At 28.5% G+C, this 20,027-nt stretch overlaps 1 protein-coding gene across 1 annotated transcript; it reads left to right on the top strand.

Moving 5' to 3' along the window:
- The first annotated feature begins 567 nt into the window (after positions 1–567).
- LOC112292798 (endoribonuclease YBEY, chloroplastic) lies at positions 568–2,932 on the top strand. The gene has a single exon (XM_024541624.2). It carries the CDS (start codon positions 714–716, stop codon positions 2,454–2,456), a length of 1,743 nt encoding a protein of 580 aa, XP_024397392.1. The 5' UTR covers positions 568–713; the 3' UTR covers positions 2,457–2,932.
- Positions 2,933–20,027: the final 17,095 nt, after the last annotated feature.

Genomic DNA, 20,027 nt, shown 5'->3' with positions numbered 1-20,027 from the left:
TAATTTGAATGGATTTTGTTGATTTTACAAAAAATAAATAAAACTCTACTACTTATTTCAAAGATTCTTGGATAGCTAAGATGTAAACTTAATGTTTTATGTATACATGTATATATATATATATATATATATATATTTCAAATTTTCGTATTCTACTTACATTTAAATTCCACATAAATGAAGAAAATTGCAATGAACAAAAGAATGTGATGTTTTTTTGAAAAATAAAACAAAATGAAATTGTTTTTGTTTGTTTGTTTGTTTTTATTTTAAAGAATACACAAATGATACCGATAGTACGAAATTCTGAGTTCACATTGCAACAAAGAAAGACATTGGAATGAAAGTTAGTGAGCGAGTTTGAAAAGGGGCAGAAACAGGAACAGGACATGGAGGAATCGATGAGCGAGTTCGCTGGATTGCCGTGTCGTGCCGTGAGTTGCCGCTACATGCCGCCAGCACGCCGTGACGTACCGTGCCGCATAGTACCGGAGTCTGCACGGCGGAGGGGGCAAAGCCTCAGGGTGACTGGGTGAAGTGAAGTGGGGAGCATAGTGACCGTGGGTTCCGCGTCAAGCTCCGCCACCCTCTGCTGTCTGAGGTCTCCCTCGTTGCTCCCTCTTATACAATCTCTGAGCTTCCTCCTCCATTCTGGCTTTTCTCATCGTGACCTAATTGCACATGCCATCGCTCGCCCTCAATTTGCCTCAGCCATGGCGCTCGCCACTGCTGTGCGCTGCCTCCCACCATTCCAACCGTCGTCGTTGTCCCTCTCTCGCTCCTTCCTTCTTCGCCCCTTGCCCCAATTCGCCGTCTTCAAATCCGCCCAGAATCGCATCCGATGTGTCAATTCTGGGCATGTGTTAGAGGAGTCAGCGTTTGGGTTCCGGCATGGGCCGATGCGGGTTACATTTCGGCTGCTTGAGGATGAGAGTAAGCGATCGTTGTCGACGTGGGGAATTCGTGACGCAGGAGGTAATTTGAAGAACGGGGTTCAGTGCAGGGCTGTTCCCTCGTCGCCTCCGCCGCCGAAGGAGGCTGCTGTGGAAGTGCCTGTGATTGTTGACGATGATTTGGATGAAGCTGATTCCTCTCTGCTGGCAGTGGTGGAGCAGTTGAAATTGGATGCACCTCTGGCCGTGAAGCTTGCCATTGAAGGGTTCGAGGATTTTGACCAATCTGATACGGTGGAGCTCTCTGTGCTGCTGTGCAGCGACTCCCGCATTCGGGAGCTCAACAAGGAGTGGCGAAGGAAGGATAGTCCCACGGATGTTCTGTCTTTCTCTCAAGACCAGCCTGCAGGTAGTCCTCTGACGCTCTTGGGAGATTTAGTTATATCTGTAGAGACTGCTGCAAGGCAAGCAGAGGAGAGAGGTCACACGCTCATCGACGAGCTGCGGATTCTTTTTGTACATGGCTTGTTGCACGTGCTTGATTATGATCATGAATTGGGACCAGAAGCCTCTAAGGAAATGGAGGAGGAAGAGAATCGCATTCTCAGCGCTCTTGGATGGAAGGTGAAAGGCCTCATTTATTCAAGCTCTGTTGCTTGTGACACTAATGGAAAAACTACGAAGGGCTTGGGTTTAGCAGAGCTTGATTCTGATCGTGACAGTGCGGTGATTTCGAAAACAAAATTCAAGGTTTTGTTCTGCGACATGGATGGGACACTTCTCAACACTAAGAGCAAAATTACTCAAAAGACTGCAGATGCACTTCGAGCAGCCATGGATGCAGGGGTGACGGCAATTATTGCTACAGGGAAAACAAGACCGGCAGCAATGGCAGCGCTAAGACCAGTTGGGCTGGCGGGGGCAGGTGGCTTGCTTTCTGAATCCACACCTGGAGTGTTTCTACAAGGTTTACAAGTGTTCGGAAGGAAAGGGGAAATTATACAGAATATTACACTCGATCTTGGAGTCGTTGCGGAGACGTTCAAGTTCTCGGTTGAGCATCAAGTTCCTCTGGTTGGTTTTACTGGGGATCGTTGTGTGACCTTATTTTCTCATCCCTTGATTGACGAGCTTCATGACATTTATTATGAGCCGAAGGCCGAAGTGCTGGAGAGTGTAGATGAGTTGAAGAAAGTGGGTATTCAGAAGGTTATTTTTCTCGACACTGCAGAGAAGGTGGCTAGTTTTTTGAGACCACATTGGTCTTTGGCATTGAAAGGACGAGCCACTGTGGTGCAAGCTCTTCCTGAGATGATGGAAATACTTCCCTCTGGAGTCTCGAAAGGTTTGGGTGTACAGATTCTTTTGGATCATCTTGATGTGCCAGTTGAAGAGGTAATGGCAATCGGTGATGGTGAAAATGACATTGAGATGCTGGAGTTGGCTGGATGGGGTGTCTCGATGGCAAATGGCGCTGCTCGCACCTTGGCCATTGCGAACGCAGTCACTAGCAGCAACGACGAAGACGGCGTTGCAAGAGCAATTGAAGATTACATTCTTTGAGGAACATTGTTTGAAGAGCTTGAAATCAGGAACTGACAAGCTGATCCTGGTGCCTTCCGGTCATGTTTCCTCTTGTTTCAGATTGTTCTGTGTAGTATAGGAAACCAAATTATGAATACGACTCTTGAATGGGTATGAATTAGTATCCCCACTGTCGTGCAGTATTTGGCGGCACCTACCACAATTGCAGCTCAGTGTTGTAAAACATTTTCAAGACTTCGAGCTGAAGATATACATTGGACTTATAGAAACTAGCAATCCATTCCACATCATTCTTAAGAGTCGGGTCATGATAAAGGAGAAGAGGAAGAATTCATAGGAGGGAGAGATTTTTAGAGTGACAGTAGAGGTCATTGAAGGTGCTACATGGGTTGGTTCTGGAGACTTCATTTTTACACTAAATTGGACATGTGTACACTCATTGGTAATTCTCTTTGGTAAGCTGGAAGTATAAAGGAATCATTCATGGTTATCAATATCCCTGAGCATCTTATGCAGCGGAAGAGTGATGTTCAATCCGCTCAGGATATGGTTGATATGTTTCGGGGACAATGGAAGATGGAAGTTGATAATCAATATGTGCGACTGAGCGTCTTGCGGGTAGATGATGCTAACACTGGCATGTTTAGCTTCTCACTGTTGAATTTGTTCGAGTCCACAAGATTTTTCTGTTATAGCTGGATTAGCTTGTTGTAAACATGATAACCCTCGTAGGAAGGTAAATCCTCTGACAATTTTTTTGTCATGATCTCGTTTCAAGCAGGAGTGAAGCCCTTTTTGTCATGATCTCGTTTCACAGTAGTCGTTTCTCGTCAATCGTCTTCTTTTGGAGATTTTTCCGAGAATTGTCTGAGCCGATTTCTGGCATCAAGAGTTGTGTGGTTAGCAAATGTGATTCCCTTGTAGCACGTCCTTGTCAGTCTCCATATTTTATTTGTGAAAGTTCGGTATTTTAATGCAGCCGAATGGTTTACCTCAGCATTGTGGTTTTCTCCTCTTGTTCTTGGTAAGTTCTGATGAGATGTGTGTCGATTCTTTGTCTCTAAGTGAAGGTGTGTGCTTGAGGGTCTTATTGATTTTAGAGTATCAGCTCAGTGAAAGACAGAGAGGGTACGAGCATTGCTCTTCGCGTGGACTTCGATTTTCAGCACGTCTCTAAATAACCAAGAAGTACAACGCTCCTCTCTACCCCCATGAAGCCTACTTTTCTTTTGTGCATCACGGCGGCGAGGTGCAAAATCCCAATCGCAGTTTTAGAACCAAGGTAGTCCTGGCATTTCAACGGTACATAGTACATAGTAGTGTTTTGGTACACCTGGATGTTTCTGCAGAAACGAAGCACTAAAATAATTTGTCCCGGATTCTGTACAGTTTTAAAAATCAGCCAGCAATGCATCTCTCTTCACAAGTTCTGAACACCTTCGAGTAGGGGTCAATTATCAATCGTAGGAATAAGCAATCTGGAAATTCCAGTTCTTTGATACTTGGAATATCAGCGATATGGCAGGACTCCTTGGAGTTCGCACTATGCGATGGTGGATACGAAGAATCTGTCTCCTTTTTTGGGTGCCTGTGTTTCTTTCAACACACCCTTAGCTTAGTTTGGTGCATTGGAAACCGAACGAAGGATCAAACTTTTTCTCTGAATAAGCTGCATGGACCTCGTCAAAGCCTTCACTCTTTTCATGGGAGTGTGTTTCATTTGAGGGTGTTGGAAGATGTCGTTTCAAGTGCACGAAGACTCGGGTCTAAAGTTGGGTTTTAAGGGAATTTATGCATCTTAAATATTTTTGATTCTGCAACTTATCTGTTCAAGGCATCAGAAATGGACGATGCTTTGTGATTGCCAATGGTCAGAGTTGGCTTGGAAAAGGAGATCAGAACCCCTCTGGATTGCTCAATCAGGAGACTGCTGCAATCAGCTCACTGTGGTAGGATCCAAAGCTAGATAAAGGCCTCCCTCAGATGTAGCTTTGGAAGCTGTCATTCCAGTTGGCCGAGTGTGGACATTATTTACAAGGACCAATTGGATGCCTTAGCTTCAGTGCTGGCACGCAAAGAAGTGAACGATAGTAGGATCTTAACGCTTGGTCCTTTGAGCAGAGAGTACAAAGCACCATGCTTAAATATACGGAATGTTGTAGAATTGGAGGAAGGAAAAACACATATGATGATGATGATGTTTGTTTGTTTTTTTTTTGTTTTTCTTTTCTCTTCTTCTTCTTTAAAAGATGTTTTAATTTAACTACCCTGGTAAAAATCACTGCAGAAAATGATAAACGTGTTTTCAAAGGTACATTAGTTCCAAGGAATTTGCTTAAAAAGAAGAGAATCAAAAACAATTCACTAGTGTAATGTATTTCCAATTTGACAAATAGATAAATTGTTACAATGTTGACATAATATATAAAAACATTGAAGGAATAATAATTAAAAAAACTTCACTATGTCTGCCAAAATATGTATGATGATTTGTATACGACTTTGAAAGCATAAAAACTTATTCTTTTATATATGTATACAATTATCTCTCTGCTATTACATATCATCTTTTGCAAAAAAAAAGTATTAATTATCAAAAGTTATTAATTATCAAAACGACAAATAATACTGGATATCTAGACTCTAGCTGGAATTGGTTTTCAAAATTTTGATTAATTATTGGGAATTAATTATTTAGAGACAAATATATATATTCCAAAGAAACATTTATGAAAATTGTATAAGCTGTTATTTTTTTAATAAAGAATGGTTTCAATGACTATATATTACGTACAAAATAAATCCTATATTTTTATTGATAAGCACGTAAATCTCAAAAACTTTGATGAATATTCAAAAATTTATAAAACATATAAGAATAAAATAAAATGTTTCATCAAAATTATATTTTGAAAGATAATATATTTGATTTGATTAACTCATAAAAAACTATTAATAGATAAGTGAGTTATAAAATAAAAAATTAGACAAAATAAATTAAATACTTATGTTATATAATAAGAACTAAAACTTCAAAAATTAAAATAAATAATAAAAATTCAACGGAAAAAATAAAAAATAAAAATATAGAAGAATAAAATATTTAAAAAAAATTAAAAAAATTAGAATGATATATATAAATATATCTATTCTAACGAATCATATATAAGGTTTTTAAAGAACTTATTTTCTGATAATATAGATAGAAAATAAAATTATTTTGAAAGTTGACATATTACAAATTAAAAAATTAAAATAACACATACTAATATTTATAGTAATTTTAATATAAATACTACTACTAATAATAATAGTTAGAAAAAAGTCACAAAAATTAATACACATAACATATATAACTCTAAAATATATTTAATTTAATAATTATTTTTAATATTTTTTTTAGCAAATACTAAAAGAATATACTTAGATTAAATTAAAATTTTAATTTAAAGCATAGAATTGAATATATATAAAATTTATTTGTAACTTTGTATCTTATAAAATATTTCAAAAAACTAAAATATCTTAATTTTTATTAATAATATAAAAACATTGTACTTACTTAATATAAAATAAAATAAAACTATTTTTATTTTATATAACTACCATCTTTACAATAAAAAATTGTATGTGTTGTAGTCTTTATACATAATATAAGACATATTCTATATATAATTCATCTTTTACAGTTGATTATGCATGAAGAAGTAGAAAAAAGAAAGAAAAAAAGAAAAAAATAGATTTATATTGACTATTTATTATAATAATTATTTTTACCAATCATAAGTATAAAAAAATCTAAATTAAATATTTAATATTTAAATAAAAGAAAAAAATTAACTTAAAAGATTCTAATTCTTAACTCTTTTGCCATTGGCATAGTTTGCATACAATAATTTGATATATTCTTCTATTCAACAAATACCTTTGCTAATTATGGTTATCATCCACAACTTGATATTCTTGACTTTTTAAAAGTTGATAATCTTGTGGTAAAAGATTTAATAAATCTGTTGTCAAAGCTACATACAATAAATAAAAGCTCAAGAATAGCAAAAGACCAACGTAGATGTCTATTGCAAGGAACAACCATAATTCAACATAGATGACAAGGTATGGTTACTTTATCAAAATATCAAGACTACTCGCCCTTGTGACAAGTTAGACGATTATAAGCAACAGGATTGATTTGTTCACAAATAGAAAAAGCTTTTTAGAAGCTTCATAGATATAGTTTTGACTTTAGATATGTTTGTAGGTTAGAAACTTGGCTAATAAGCTAACCACGTATTGGTAGCTTTTAGAACAAGTTAACTTCGTATAATAGCTTGTGAAATAAACCAACTATGTGGCACATACATAGATAACTTGCCTTGCAAGTTTAAGATATGTGGTTAACAAAGTCAACATATTTTGGAGGTCCTATAAGACATTACAATATAGCTTCTAGTTATAAGTATATAAAGAGGGAAGAGTGAAGAAGGCTTTACTCTTGTCAATGCTATTCTAGTCCTTAGTCTTGTTTCAAGACTTTCTAGTCTTTTTATTTTTGGCAATAGCCATTCTAATTAATATTACATTATCTTTAAAGTGACTTTTTAGTTCTCTTTAGTGACACAAGAATATATCAAGGATTCTCTTTTTTTGAGATTTATGTCCCTAATAGTTGCATAGAAGCCTTTTCAATCTTTTTTTTAAAATTTGATGGTAGTAGCAATGTTATTGGTTTAACTTTCTTTGCAATGATCTTCTATTTTGTATTCACCTTCATTTCATACTTATCCACATATTCTTTTATCCCATTATAAAATTACTTATAATATAAATTTATTATTATATCATTATTTTAAAATCTAAATTTAATAATATTTTAAAATTATCTATAGTATTATCAAAGTAAGATTCTTCAAACATCCCTAATATATATTCATCTTCATCAATCACTCCACAATCCTTGATAAAAGATGTTCTCTCAAATTATCTTGATTTTTTTCATGATTTGTATAAAATATTAAAAATTTCACCATCTTCTTTCCATCTTGACTTCTTATTCTTGTATAGGCTTAACCGTTGTTGTGTAGTGGTTCGGCTACTATATAAAAATAATGTAATTATGTACTTAATATATAATTTATTAAGTAACATGGTAATAGCCATGTTAGTAGATTTTAGTTGGTTGTAGAATATAATTTGATTATTACCTTGAGAAGAGGTTGTTTAAAAAGATTACTATAGAATTTGTATAACTTTAATTTCTTTTTGATAATGGCTTTTAAGATTGGTTTTTGTTGATAGTAACTTCTAAATATTTAGAATCATCTTTGTTAGACATTGGTGACCTTTGAAAACTTCTTTTGGTTCTTTTATTTGTTGTTTAGAGCATAAATTATGTAAATCTTATAAGAAAAAGGATTGAAGAAGGATTTTGGTAGCAAAGGGAGTAATTAAGGCACCAATATAGATGAATGGAGATGAATAATGAAAATCTCCATTCCTATTGGTCAAAAATCATGACCAATGGGCTTTGAGGAGGCTGCCCCAGGCCATATTAGGGATTAGGGTTAGTTTCTCGAGGCCATTCGAGTTTTGAATGCTAGGATCAAAAGGTTCAGGTTTTTGGATATGGTTTTGGTGAAAGTTTTGTATCATTGGGGATTCTTATGAAGAAGTTATAGGCGCTCAAAGTTAAGGTATTAGTTTTGGACCTACTGTCACTCTTTTGGGCATAACGCATGCGTGCGGACAGCAATTGAGGATCGTCGACTATGATTGAAGAGAGCACTTTTGCGGCTAAACTTTTCACATATTGCTTACTGGATTCCAAGTTGGCATGAAGGAGTTATTGGATTTTGAAGTCAGCGCATGCAATCTAAGAGTAGTAAGTAAACCGATTTACTAGTGGTTGTCTCTTGAGCTATATCTTAAGCAATTTGACAAGATTTTGGCTCAAAATTTCAGGGAATGTTAAATTTCATGTTATTAAACTTTGTGCATAAGTTTTATGACATTTGGAGTTTGGGTTTTTGAGATATAAAGAAAATAGTTTTTCGGATGATTGTAAATTAGGGTTTAGAGTGCTGCTAGGGTTTCTTAGATGCCAAAAGATTGGCAGTGAATTTGCAATTAGTTATTTTTTGTAGTAAAAGTTAAGGATAAATTCTACCTATCTTGTAAATTTGAAATAAATTGAAAAATTAGATCAATAGTTATGATTTTCTAAAGTTCAGGGCAAGAAAATCCTTCGCGGGAAAAATATGTTTTGAAGGGAATTTGTTATATTTGGAGTTTTATACAAAAATACAGGAATTTTGGAAGCTAAGACAAGAGTCATATAAAGGTTTAAGCTATACTCTCTATAGCTAGATACCCAGTGTATTTTCAAATAGCAAATCATGTCATACGACACCATCATCCATTATCTTTGTTTCTATTTATATAAAAATAATATATATTTGTTCTAATATAATAGGATTTGTAGATATATCTTATATATATATATATATATATATATATTTTATAAATAATATCTCTTATTATTACCTTGATATTTGAATAAGTTCCATACAAATATCTTTTTGAATTATTTGTTGTTCTTATCAACCATTCATATTCAATATCAATAGGCCATTTTTTTCTTTCATATAATTTTTTTGATATCAAATTAATTTTAGAACCATAATTAATCAATGTTATATTTGATTCTTCTAAATTTTCCAATTTTATCAAAAAAATTATAGTAGCTCTTATCCAATGATTTGAAGAATAATGACTGGAAGCTTTAATCATATCTTTTTTTTTTTGTAAATCTTACTCACAAGACATTTCTTAAAAATTACATTTCATATTCTTTATCTTTATTACTTTCCATTACTCTTGTTTCTTGTATATTTCATGTCATGGTATCTCCTATAGATTGTCATTTTTTCTTTATTATATTAATAATAACTTCATGAAATTCATGCTTTGCAATTCTTAGGATTTTACTAATTGTGAATTCAATCTTTCTACTTAAAATTTGATCTTCTAAATTTCTTTTTCCAATCTGTAGCAGCTTCAATATCTAATTGTAATTTATAAATAAGAGCTTTTGTTTTTTTTAATTTTTTTTGTAGAAATACTTTATATTCTTTCTTCATATATAGAATTCTTTAGTAGTCATGTTTTTTCTTCTCTTATAGTTTCTTTTTGATGATCTTTCATTATTTTCATCTCTCTTTTGTTTTTCTTCTATTAATGCTTTATATTGACTCCTTGCAATATGAACATGCTCTGATAATCCATCTATTAGATCATTCCACCTAATAATTTGCTGAATGTTATTGCCAACACATTTTAAATCATCTTTAATAAAAAAATCTTTTCACCATAATTCATTGAATTTGACCACAAAAAACTAGATTCTCTTAGAAATTCAAAATTTATGCTTAAATATTTGTTCCAATTTGCTTCCATCATATATATTGATGCTTCATTGCTTGAGTTTGTATTTATTTTAAAACCATCTCCTACAAATACTTTTATTATTTTTTTCTCAAAATTTGTGTTTAATTTGTTTTTATTTTCTTTTAAATATATCATACCATTTTTTTTAAAAATAATCTCTTTACATAGTATGAGTCATAAAATCGACTCATTAATTGTTTTAGGATAGAAAGATGCATTTAGAGTGCTTAGAATCATAATATATGGTGAATAGTATAGAAATCTTTAGACAAATAAAAAATTAGAGAATTAATTGTAGAATTGGAGTCTTAGTAAGTCTTGGAGGCAATTATCTAAGTTGATTTAGTATTTATTTATTTATTATTGAATATTGAGGAATATTTACTAGGACCTTCTATCTAAACATATTACTTATAATAAAAACTATAAATATTAGATAGTAGTTAGAAGAAGCATGAAAAAGAACCTCATGTCTTTTTAATTATTTATATAGAAAGTAAGATTTATAGTAGATTTAAATTAATTTTATTACTATAAAAATCATAAATATAAGAAATTATAGCTTCAAATTGATTTTAATATTAAAGAAATATTATAAGAATTTTTAGAATTTATTTAGAATTTATTTAGAATTTTTTAGGAATTTTTAGTGTAATTTTTAAGACTTTGGTAAAAATAAATTTTATTACTTTGGAAGCCATTGTAAAGAAATGGAATAAGATTTGAAGGCTACCTTATATTCTTAAGTTAATTATGTGTTTTTAATCACCAAAGGGAAGTCAAAAATGCAAAATTATTGGTTTTACTAATAGAAAGTAAAAGGACCATCAGCTAGTATAATCCTTGTAAGAAAGAAGGTATACAAGTCCTATATGGATTGTAGCACCTTGAAGGTAGTTAGGAAGATAAGACTAAGGCCGCGTGGTCTCTCTTAAAAATCCATATATACTACTTGTGAGTCTTAGTGAGGCTCAAACTCTTGATCTCTTAAATAAGTTATTCTTAAGGTAAAATTATTTACTTAATTTTTTATTTATTTACTTATTATTTTTCAAACCTTCATAACTTACTCATAGTAACTTGGATTTATATGTTTCTTACATCATTAGAAAGATAAAAAAAAATAAAAAATAAAAAATAAAAAATATACATATATATATATATATATATATTTTTACTGAGTAAAAACTTAGTGAAAAAATTGTGACTAGTTTTCTAGTGTATAATTATTTGATTGCACTTTTTCCACTTTTTTTGTATTTTGCTTCTTTTATTCTTTTTCTTAGTACTTTCACTTTACACCACCTATTACAAACAACTCTTAATTAACGCCATCTTATAATTGGATTAAGGAGTAAATTTTATACTCACATGTAGCATCTTTATAAAATCTTCATATTTCTTTTTTGAATGATCTATATTATCACACCACATCCACCTATATATGATAATTTCTATTATTCTTAAATTTTGTTTTATTGATACTCTTGATGATTGACTCTTTTCTTTAAGTTTTGCAAATTTTATTTATAAATCTCTCATCTCTTGTATAATTTTATCAATGCCTATTTCTTCTTTTTTTGATGAAGGCATTAAATATTGAATCATAGATGTAAAATAGATAATACACATTTTTTCCTTAAATGCTTGCAATGGTCTTTGAATATGTAGCCTATCATTTTTTCTTTCTCTTTTTTCAAGCAATTCTATAGCCTCTTATACTTCTTTTCAATTTGTTGTTAATTCTTTAATTTCTTTTTTATCTTCAAGTAAGATTTCTAACTTTTCTTGCAACTTTCTATCAGCCAATTGAAGAAAAAATCCCACCGTACTTGAATCCAATAATTGCCTCTCTTTCTTTGTTAAAACAGAATATTATTTTTAAAACTTCCTTAATAATTTTATTGCTAAAAGATCTTTTTTAGGCTTTTCAATCCATTCAAAAAATGACTTCTTTATAAATCAATCACTATCTTATAAGAAAAACTCATCCTCCAATGCTTGTAAAAATTTCTCCCATAAACCTCAAAAATATCCTATAATGGATTTCACTTGATTTCTTATTTCTAGTACAATAGCCAATTTAAATAATTGAACTATTTTTTTCTCTGAAATATGCTTTAGTTCCATTTTCTTTATATAATACCTTAAATATTTTGTAATATTCTTCTCTTCAAATTAATCAATCTTGTCCACAATTACTTATAATACTTTGTTTGCCATATCTTCTTTGTAATCTTTAACATATTTATGTTGCATAAATAAAGCAAAAGCCTCAAACATGCTTGTGGAGTTGAGATCAAAATATATACAATGTTCTTTACTTGTAGGTCCACTTCCAACTCCACTTAAAGTACCAATTAAAGTACCACCAAATGATCTTCCTTCCATTCTCTTACCTTTCTTGTCCATAATTCAAATAAACCAAAAAAGAATTCAAATACCTTCCACCTCGAGCTTTTTACATTGGATTCACCAAATATGTTGAATTACATGAAGTTTGTTTTAGAATGCACCAAACACTTGGCTATAGAAGATAAAAGAAATTTATAACAATAAGTCCTAATGAATCTAATAAAATCATATATATATATATATATATATATATATATATATATATTGCAATTAAAGCTTAACAAACATAATCAAATATTAAACAAGTCCAATTAAATTTTTAAATAAATTTAAAAAAATACAAAAAAATCTTAAAGAATTTTTTAAAAAATAATAAAAAAATCATAAAGAAATAATAAAGAAATAATTAAAGGACCTAAAAAATCTAAAATAAATTAAAATAAAAATCTTTAAAGAATTCAAAAAAAATCTGAAAGAAATCTAGAAAAACTTTAAAGAAATTCCAAAGAAATCCAAAAGAAATCCTAAATCCTAAACCAATCCTAATTAGATCTTAAACCTTAAATCAATCCTAATTAAATCTTCAATTCTAAACCAAATTCTTAAATCCTTCCTATATATGCCTATATTCTTTATTTTACCTTATTTATGGCCTTAAAAAATAAATAAAAATCTACTTTGTAAAAAAGAAACATTTGTACTTTTAGATTACTATCTTTTGACTATAATCTATATTTCTAAGATAATTTTTTATAATAAGATCTTCTAAAATATTATATTTTTTTCACTATTTTATCTATTAGTTGTATTACATCACAACATTATTATAAGATTATTAATTTTAAAAAAATCAAAAGCATCAGGTTGTGGATGATAACTATAATTGGTCAAAAAAGTATTTCTTAAATAAAAGTAATTACTATGTTATTATAAGTAAATTCTACCAATAGTAAAAGAATTATCTTGTTATCTTCTTGGTAGTTATTGGTATACCTCAAATACTACTCTAGAACTTGATGCACTTAATTCGTTTGGCTATGAGTTTGAAGATAGAAAGCCAAAGATAATTTATATCCACCTTCAGCATCTTGAAAAGAGTTTTCTAAAATCTTGATTCAAATTACATTCTCCATCTGATATAATATTCTTTGATAATCTAGATAGCGATAGATATTATAAAAAAAAAAAAAAAAAAAAAAAAAACTTGTTTATTTCTTCATCTATAATAGATTTTGTACATGGTACAAAATATGCTATCTACGTGAATTAATCTACTATCATGAATATAAAGTCAAAAAAACTTGAATCTGAAAGATCCATGATAAAATTCATAGAAATAAAAGACCATAATTTTTCTATAATAGATAATGGCTGAAGAAGTCTATAAGATCAATAATGAAGAGTTTTTTATCTTAAAAAAATATCACATGATTGTACAAAGTCTTTAATTTCTTTCTGTATTTAATACTACTAAAAATCTCTAGATATTAGCTCCAAAGTTTTATTATATCTAAAATATCTCGCTGTTGAAAAGTTGTGATAAGCTTGAAGAATATGTAATCATGCTTTGTCTTCTAGAATGTATATTTTTTTAAAAAAATAGAATAGATTTTTTTGAATTCAAACTAAAAAGTATTCTAAGAAGAATTATTTTTAATATCATAAATAAGTGGATCAAAAGACATACTTAATTGAACTTATTTAAAAAATTTGAATCAACAGTTAATATTAGTTTCATTGCTTAAAAAAGAAAATACTTCGATTTTTAAAAAATCGATTTTTATTAATAAAATTATGCATTATTTTATTTTGGTGCAAGATAAGAACATCTAGAAAAGACATCTTACAAACCTTGTTATTTTTTAGATTAATAAATGAACTTGAAATCAAATTTAGATAAAGATATGCTCTAACAAGCTTGGCTATGATTTAAAACATATATTGACATGAAATATTTGAGATTCTTATCATCTATATATATGTAATTATTGGAATAAAAGTGCTTTCTAGATGATAATGCTATTTATGAAATGAATCCACAACTATAAGACATCCTTTGTTATAGATCTTATAATTGATCTTACTTACTAAAAACTTTTTGGAATCAAAAGTTACCAAGTGGAGCTTATCATCTATTCCTATTTGTAAAAATATTATACCCAAAGCATAGTTTGATGCATTTATTTTCATAAAAAATGCCTTGAAAAAATTAACATGATACAAGATTGGTGCAAAAATAAATGATGTTTTTAAGGATTTGAAATATACTTCAGTTTTTTTGCTTCACTTAACTATAACTTTATATATTAGACGTGTAAAAAGAGCCACAACTTGAAAAAAAAAATTAATGAACATTTGATAATAATTGACAAATCTCAAAGAACATTGCATATTTTTTTTTGTTTTTGGAATCTTTCAATCTATGATAATTTAGACCTTTTTAGGATCTATCATAAGGTCATCATTTGAAATGATGCATTCTAAAAAGTCAACTTGAATAGTATAAAATATATACTTTTTTATCTTGGCATATAATCTTATAACTTTAAGTTTTTATAACACACAATGAATATAAAGTTCATGCTTTTTATGTTCTTAGAATAGATTAAGATGTCATCTAAGTAATATATGATAAAGTCACTAAGAAACTCACAAAACACATCATTTATTACATGTTAAAAAGTAGCTAATACATTTATGAGTTTAAAAGATATGATATCATATTCAAAATATCCATACTTGGTTCAAAACAAAGTTTTTTATTCAACTTATTTTTTAATGTATACTAAATTTTATGCTCCTAATAAATTTATTTTGCTTGATTGAATTATTCAAGTCTTAAAATTAAGAATAGAAGGTGTCTATTCTTAATGGTGATCTTATTGAATTCTTGATAATCTAAACACATCTATAGAGATCTATCTTTTTCCTTCAAAAATAAGATAAGAGACTTTATTAGAGATTTATAGTGTTATATGAAGTTTTTAACCAAATTTTCATCAATATATTCTTCAAGTGCAATCAATTCATTTGGTGATAGGTTATATGAATAATGCACTAAAAAAATATTCACATTTTTTTTTTCAAAAATTCCTTAACAATTATAATATTAGCTTAGAATGTCACTTGAAGTCCTTTTTTTTTATAAAAAATAGTTGTAGTATAAATAGAAAAAATAGACCTTTTTTACAACATGTATAAATACTTTTGCATCTATCAATAATGATTTAGATACATAAGACTTATGGATTTTTATTTGAATAGCAAAATCTTAAGCTAATATTATAATATTATAATAATCTTAAAATAATTAGGTCAAAAAGAGATTTAATCATATTAAATATTATTAAGTTATTATGACCATTAGTTACTACATCTAAATAAATAATTTTATGGATGATATCTCTAAAAGACAACAAAAAAACCATCTATTATTTTTATGTGCCAAGATTTGGTTTTTTTAATTAAGGTTATTTCTTATTTTTTAATAAAGTCTTTCTCTATAAAACAAATTAAGACTCTTGAATCTAATAAGACTAAGTCTTTGTGAAGTCTTTGTGATTTTTTGGTCCTAAACAAAGTTCTATTATTAAAAAAGGTGAAGGATCTAAAGAGAGGATATGACCTTTACTAGGTATCATTTAAAATTTGAATTGCATAGTCTCAATTGTAACTAAAAAAATTGGTTTTTTGACACATTGCCTTTTTTGATAACCATGCTTTTTATTTTGTGGTTGCCTTCCTTTTTGAATAATATTAATTAGTGCACTTAAGTTCTCAACAATATAGGTACAACTCTCTTTGATAATGTTAAGTTTTTTTTGTTCAGTAAGAAATTTGAAATGTACCATGTCAATTTTCATACATTCTAATCTTAATGAACAAGCTTCTGAAAACTTAGAAGTTATTGCTATGATTTTGAAAGATGCCAATTTTTGCATGCAATGGCTTGAGCAATAAATTATTCTAATGACTTTGCTTTAATATTGTCGATAGCAAATCTTTGATATTATCTTTTAATCCATACTAAAATTAATTCATAAGGACCTTTATTATTCCAATCCATGTTATAAGAAAGATTCTAGAATTTATTAATGTATATGGTGGTTGAACATGAGTCTTTTGAAAAAGATACAAGTTTAATTTCTATTATTGTTTTGTCATCACTTTCTCCAAATGAGGTTGTGAAGACTTGAAAGAATGGATTTAAATTATAAAATAGTCATGAATTCTTTTCCATCAAAAATATAAACTAAATTAAAAAAATTTGCAAAAAAAAGTGCATCCATAAATCTAATTTGAATATATCTATTAAGATATTCAAAATAATGTAATCTTAGATAGTACTTTATTTATTGTAGAAATCTATAAAACTTTCATCATATTCCATTGAAATTCTTTGGCATACTTATTCTTCCCTCTTTCATATTTTTAATAGCAAAACTACTTAGATTTAGCTATAAACTTAATCTTCTTGCTTCTTTTAATTATACAATTTTTTAGCAAATTTTGAACTTCATTGTTGATATCTTCCATAGATGTTGAAATTCTACTTCTATAGTTGATATTAGAGATATATGAGATTTCCACCCTAAGAATATTGATAAGATCATGAATTTTTGTAATAGTTAAAAATTCATTCTAACTTTTATCAAGAATAGCATCTATAATTTTTCCTTCTATAGACAATCCAAACAAATCTATAACTCAAATTAGTGGAAAAAAAATCTGTAATCTATAATATCAAATGAAATTTTTTACAAAAAAAAAAAAAAAAAAAAAAAAAAAAAAAAATACCACTTTTTTTAAGGAAAAAATGTTAGATTAAAGGTAGGTAGTCAATAATCTTTAAAATACAATAATAGCAGTGATATAGTTTACTCACTTTTAAGAAAAAATAAGAATAATGAGTTAACTTCTTTCTTAAATTGTCAAGGATATGAATCTCAAAGAACCAAAAATTCAATATATTCTTATGTAACTCAAAAAGAATAGATATTCAATTAAAATTAATATAGTATTGAAACTGGAATAACTTTTGCCAAAGACAAGACTAAAAAGTATTAAAATAAGATTAAAGACTGGAAAGACATTGACAAGAGTGAAGAAGACTAGAAAGACATTAATAAGAGTGAAGAAGACTTCACTCTTACCTCCATATATATTATTTAACTAGAAGCTATATGGCAACTTTCTATAAGACTTCTAATATGTGTCCAATCTACAAGACACATGTCTTAATTGGCATAGCAAGTTTCTTATATGTGTGCTATATTATTAACTTATAACACAAGCTATCAATATGTGCAATATGTAGCTAACTTGTTGGCTAAGTTTTTAACCTATCAATCACCTATAATTCAGGTCTATAATTCATGTCTATAAAGCTTTTTAAAAGTTTTTTAAATATATATTATCAAATTAATCTAATTTTACCTATTCATAATACTTAAGTAAATATTAGAATAAATATGTACGTTTGTAACACCATATTTAGTTCAAAATATATTCTTTCTTTTATCTATTTTTAAGTTATATATTAGATTTTATGCTCTTTGTAGATTTATTTTACTAAATTTTTTTGCTTAATTTAATTGATTAAAAAGAAAAAAGACTTAAAATCAAAAATAGATGGAATATTTTTTAAATGATAATCTTTTAGAGCCTTCAATAATATATACACATTTGCAATGATATATCTTTTTTCTTCATAAATAAAATAAGACCTCTTGTTTAAGATGTCAAACGGCATATGAAGTTTTTAGCCAAATTTTTTTCAATGCATTCCTTAAGAGCAACCAATTTGTTTTAAAATATGCTATAGATTGATCTAAATAAAGATTGAGCTCTTTCTTCAAGATCAATTGAATAACTATGAAAATAATATTTTAAAAGAACATTTATATTTTTTTCTCAAAAATATCTTATTAATCTTGATGCTAGATAAGAATGGCACTTGAGGTCTTTCTACCAAAAAAATAGGTAAAGCATAAATTACAAAAGATGACCTTTATTTTGTAACATATATAAAAAATCTTGCATCTATTAATAAAGGTTTGGTTATATTAGACTTGTGACATTTTACTTTATTAATAAAGGTCTAAATTATGCTATAGAAAAAATTAAGGTTACAAGAAATTAAGTCTATTCAAGGATTATATTTCTCTAGCCACAATAAATCTAAAATAATAAATTTAAAAAGAAATTTAATGACACTAAATAATATTAAAATACTCTATCTAATATTTTCTATATATAAAGGAATAATGTCTAAGATAACACCTCTAAAAAATAATTAACAACTATGTATGACTTTTACATGCACAAGCTTAATTTTCTTGATTAAGAATATTTTTTAATTTTTTTACAAAGTATTTTTCTATAAAATAAGATAAAATTCTTAAATTTATTTAAATAAAGACTTCATAATTTTTTGATACTAAATAAAAATCTATTGTATAATAAGGTAAAGAATTTCATAAAAGAATTAGATTTTATTAAATATCATATAAGATTCTAATTATATAGTGTTGGGATATAATACAGCTAATGAATGAAAGAAAGAAGAAAATATTATATTATAGAATATATTATTTTATAATATTTTAGAAAATTATCTTAAAAATATAAATAATAGTCAAAAAGATAGTAAAACTAAAAAGTGCTAATGTTGCCTTTTTACAAAATAGACTTCTATTTACTTTATAGGATCATAAATAAGGAAAAATGAATTAGATTAGAAAACTAAATGATATAAATATTTATAGGAATAATTTAAGAATATATTTTAGCAAAATTTACTTCAAGAAGCTAAGAATTGATACTCAAAGAAAACCGATTGTCAACCTGGATTGAATTCAGACCCTAAGGTACAAAACCACGTACCTACAATGATTTTGAGATTCTTTGGAAGTTTAAATAGTGGAATTTATGAGCAGACTTGAGGAGAGATTTTTATGCATTATTTTCATGTCATTTGAATCAATATTGAGTTTTTGAGGGATTTTCAAAGTTAGTAATGTTCTTGGTTGGTTTAGATTTTGAGAAATAAAAATATGTTTACAAATTTGAGAGTTTCTTGAATTCTATGGTGTGTATACAAGTGAAATTTAAGCATTGTGTTGGTGTACTAGTTATAAATGTGTAGAAAAATTTTGAAGTCAATTGAATAATTAGATTAAAGTGTATGAAGTTTTTTGTGGGTTGAGGTCTCAAAAATTAGAGTTTGAAGGTTAATAAGTATTTTTAAGATCTTTAGCAATCAGTCAATTGAAATAAAGCAATTTTTTTTGTATGGATATTAGATTCAATTTTCAAAATTTAAATGAAGTTTGAAAGCAATTCAATGGTTCAAAAATGAAATATTGGCATTGGAAGTTTAGCATTCAAGTTGGAGTAGGAGGTCGTCTAATATTCAATTGGATTATCTTGCATTTCTTTCAATTTGTAAGTGCAATCAATTTCAGCTTTCTAATGCTTATTCTTAACTAAGATATTAAGAAGTATAAAAATTTTAGATTGATATCAATAGTTTGATCATTAATTGTTGAAGTTCTATTTTACTATTGGATTTGTTAAGAGTTTATTTAAGATCCAGGATTTGATTAGGATTTGATTTAGGATTTGTCTACAATTTGATTAGGACTTAGGATTTGTTCTTGGATTTGATTAGAAATAAGATTTGATTTAGAACTTAAGTAGAATTTGATTAAGATTTATCTAGGATTTTTCTATGATTTAATTAGGACTTAGGATTTATTCTTGGATTTTATTAGAAATAGGATTTGATTT

Source organism: Physcomitrium patens, chromosome 15 (genome assembly GCF_059467195.1).
Source record: "Physcomitrium patens ecotype Gransden chromosome 15, ASM5946719v1, whole genome shotgun sequence".
NCBI classification, from domain to species: Eukaryota; Viridiplantae; Streptophyta; class Bryopsida; order Funariales; family Funariaceae; genus Physcomitrium; species Physcomitrium patens.
This window is presented reverse-complemented; position numbering and strand designations above follow the sequence as displayed.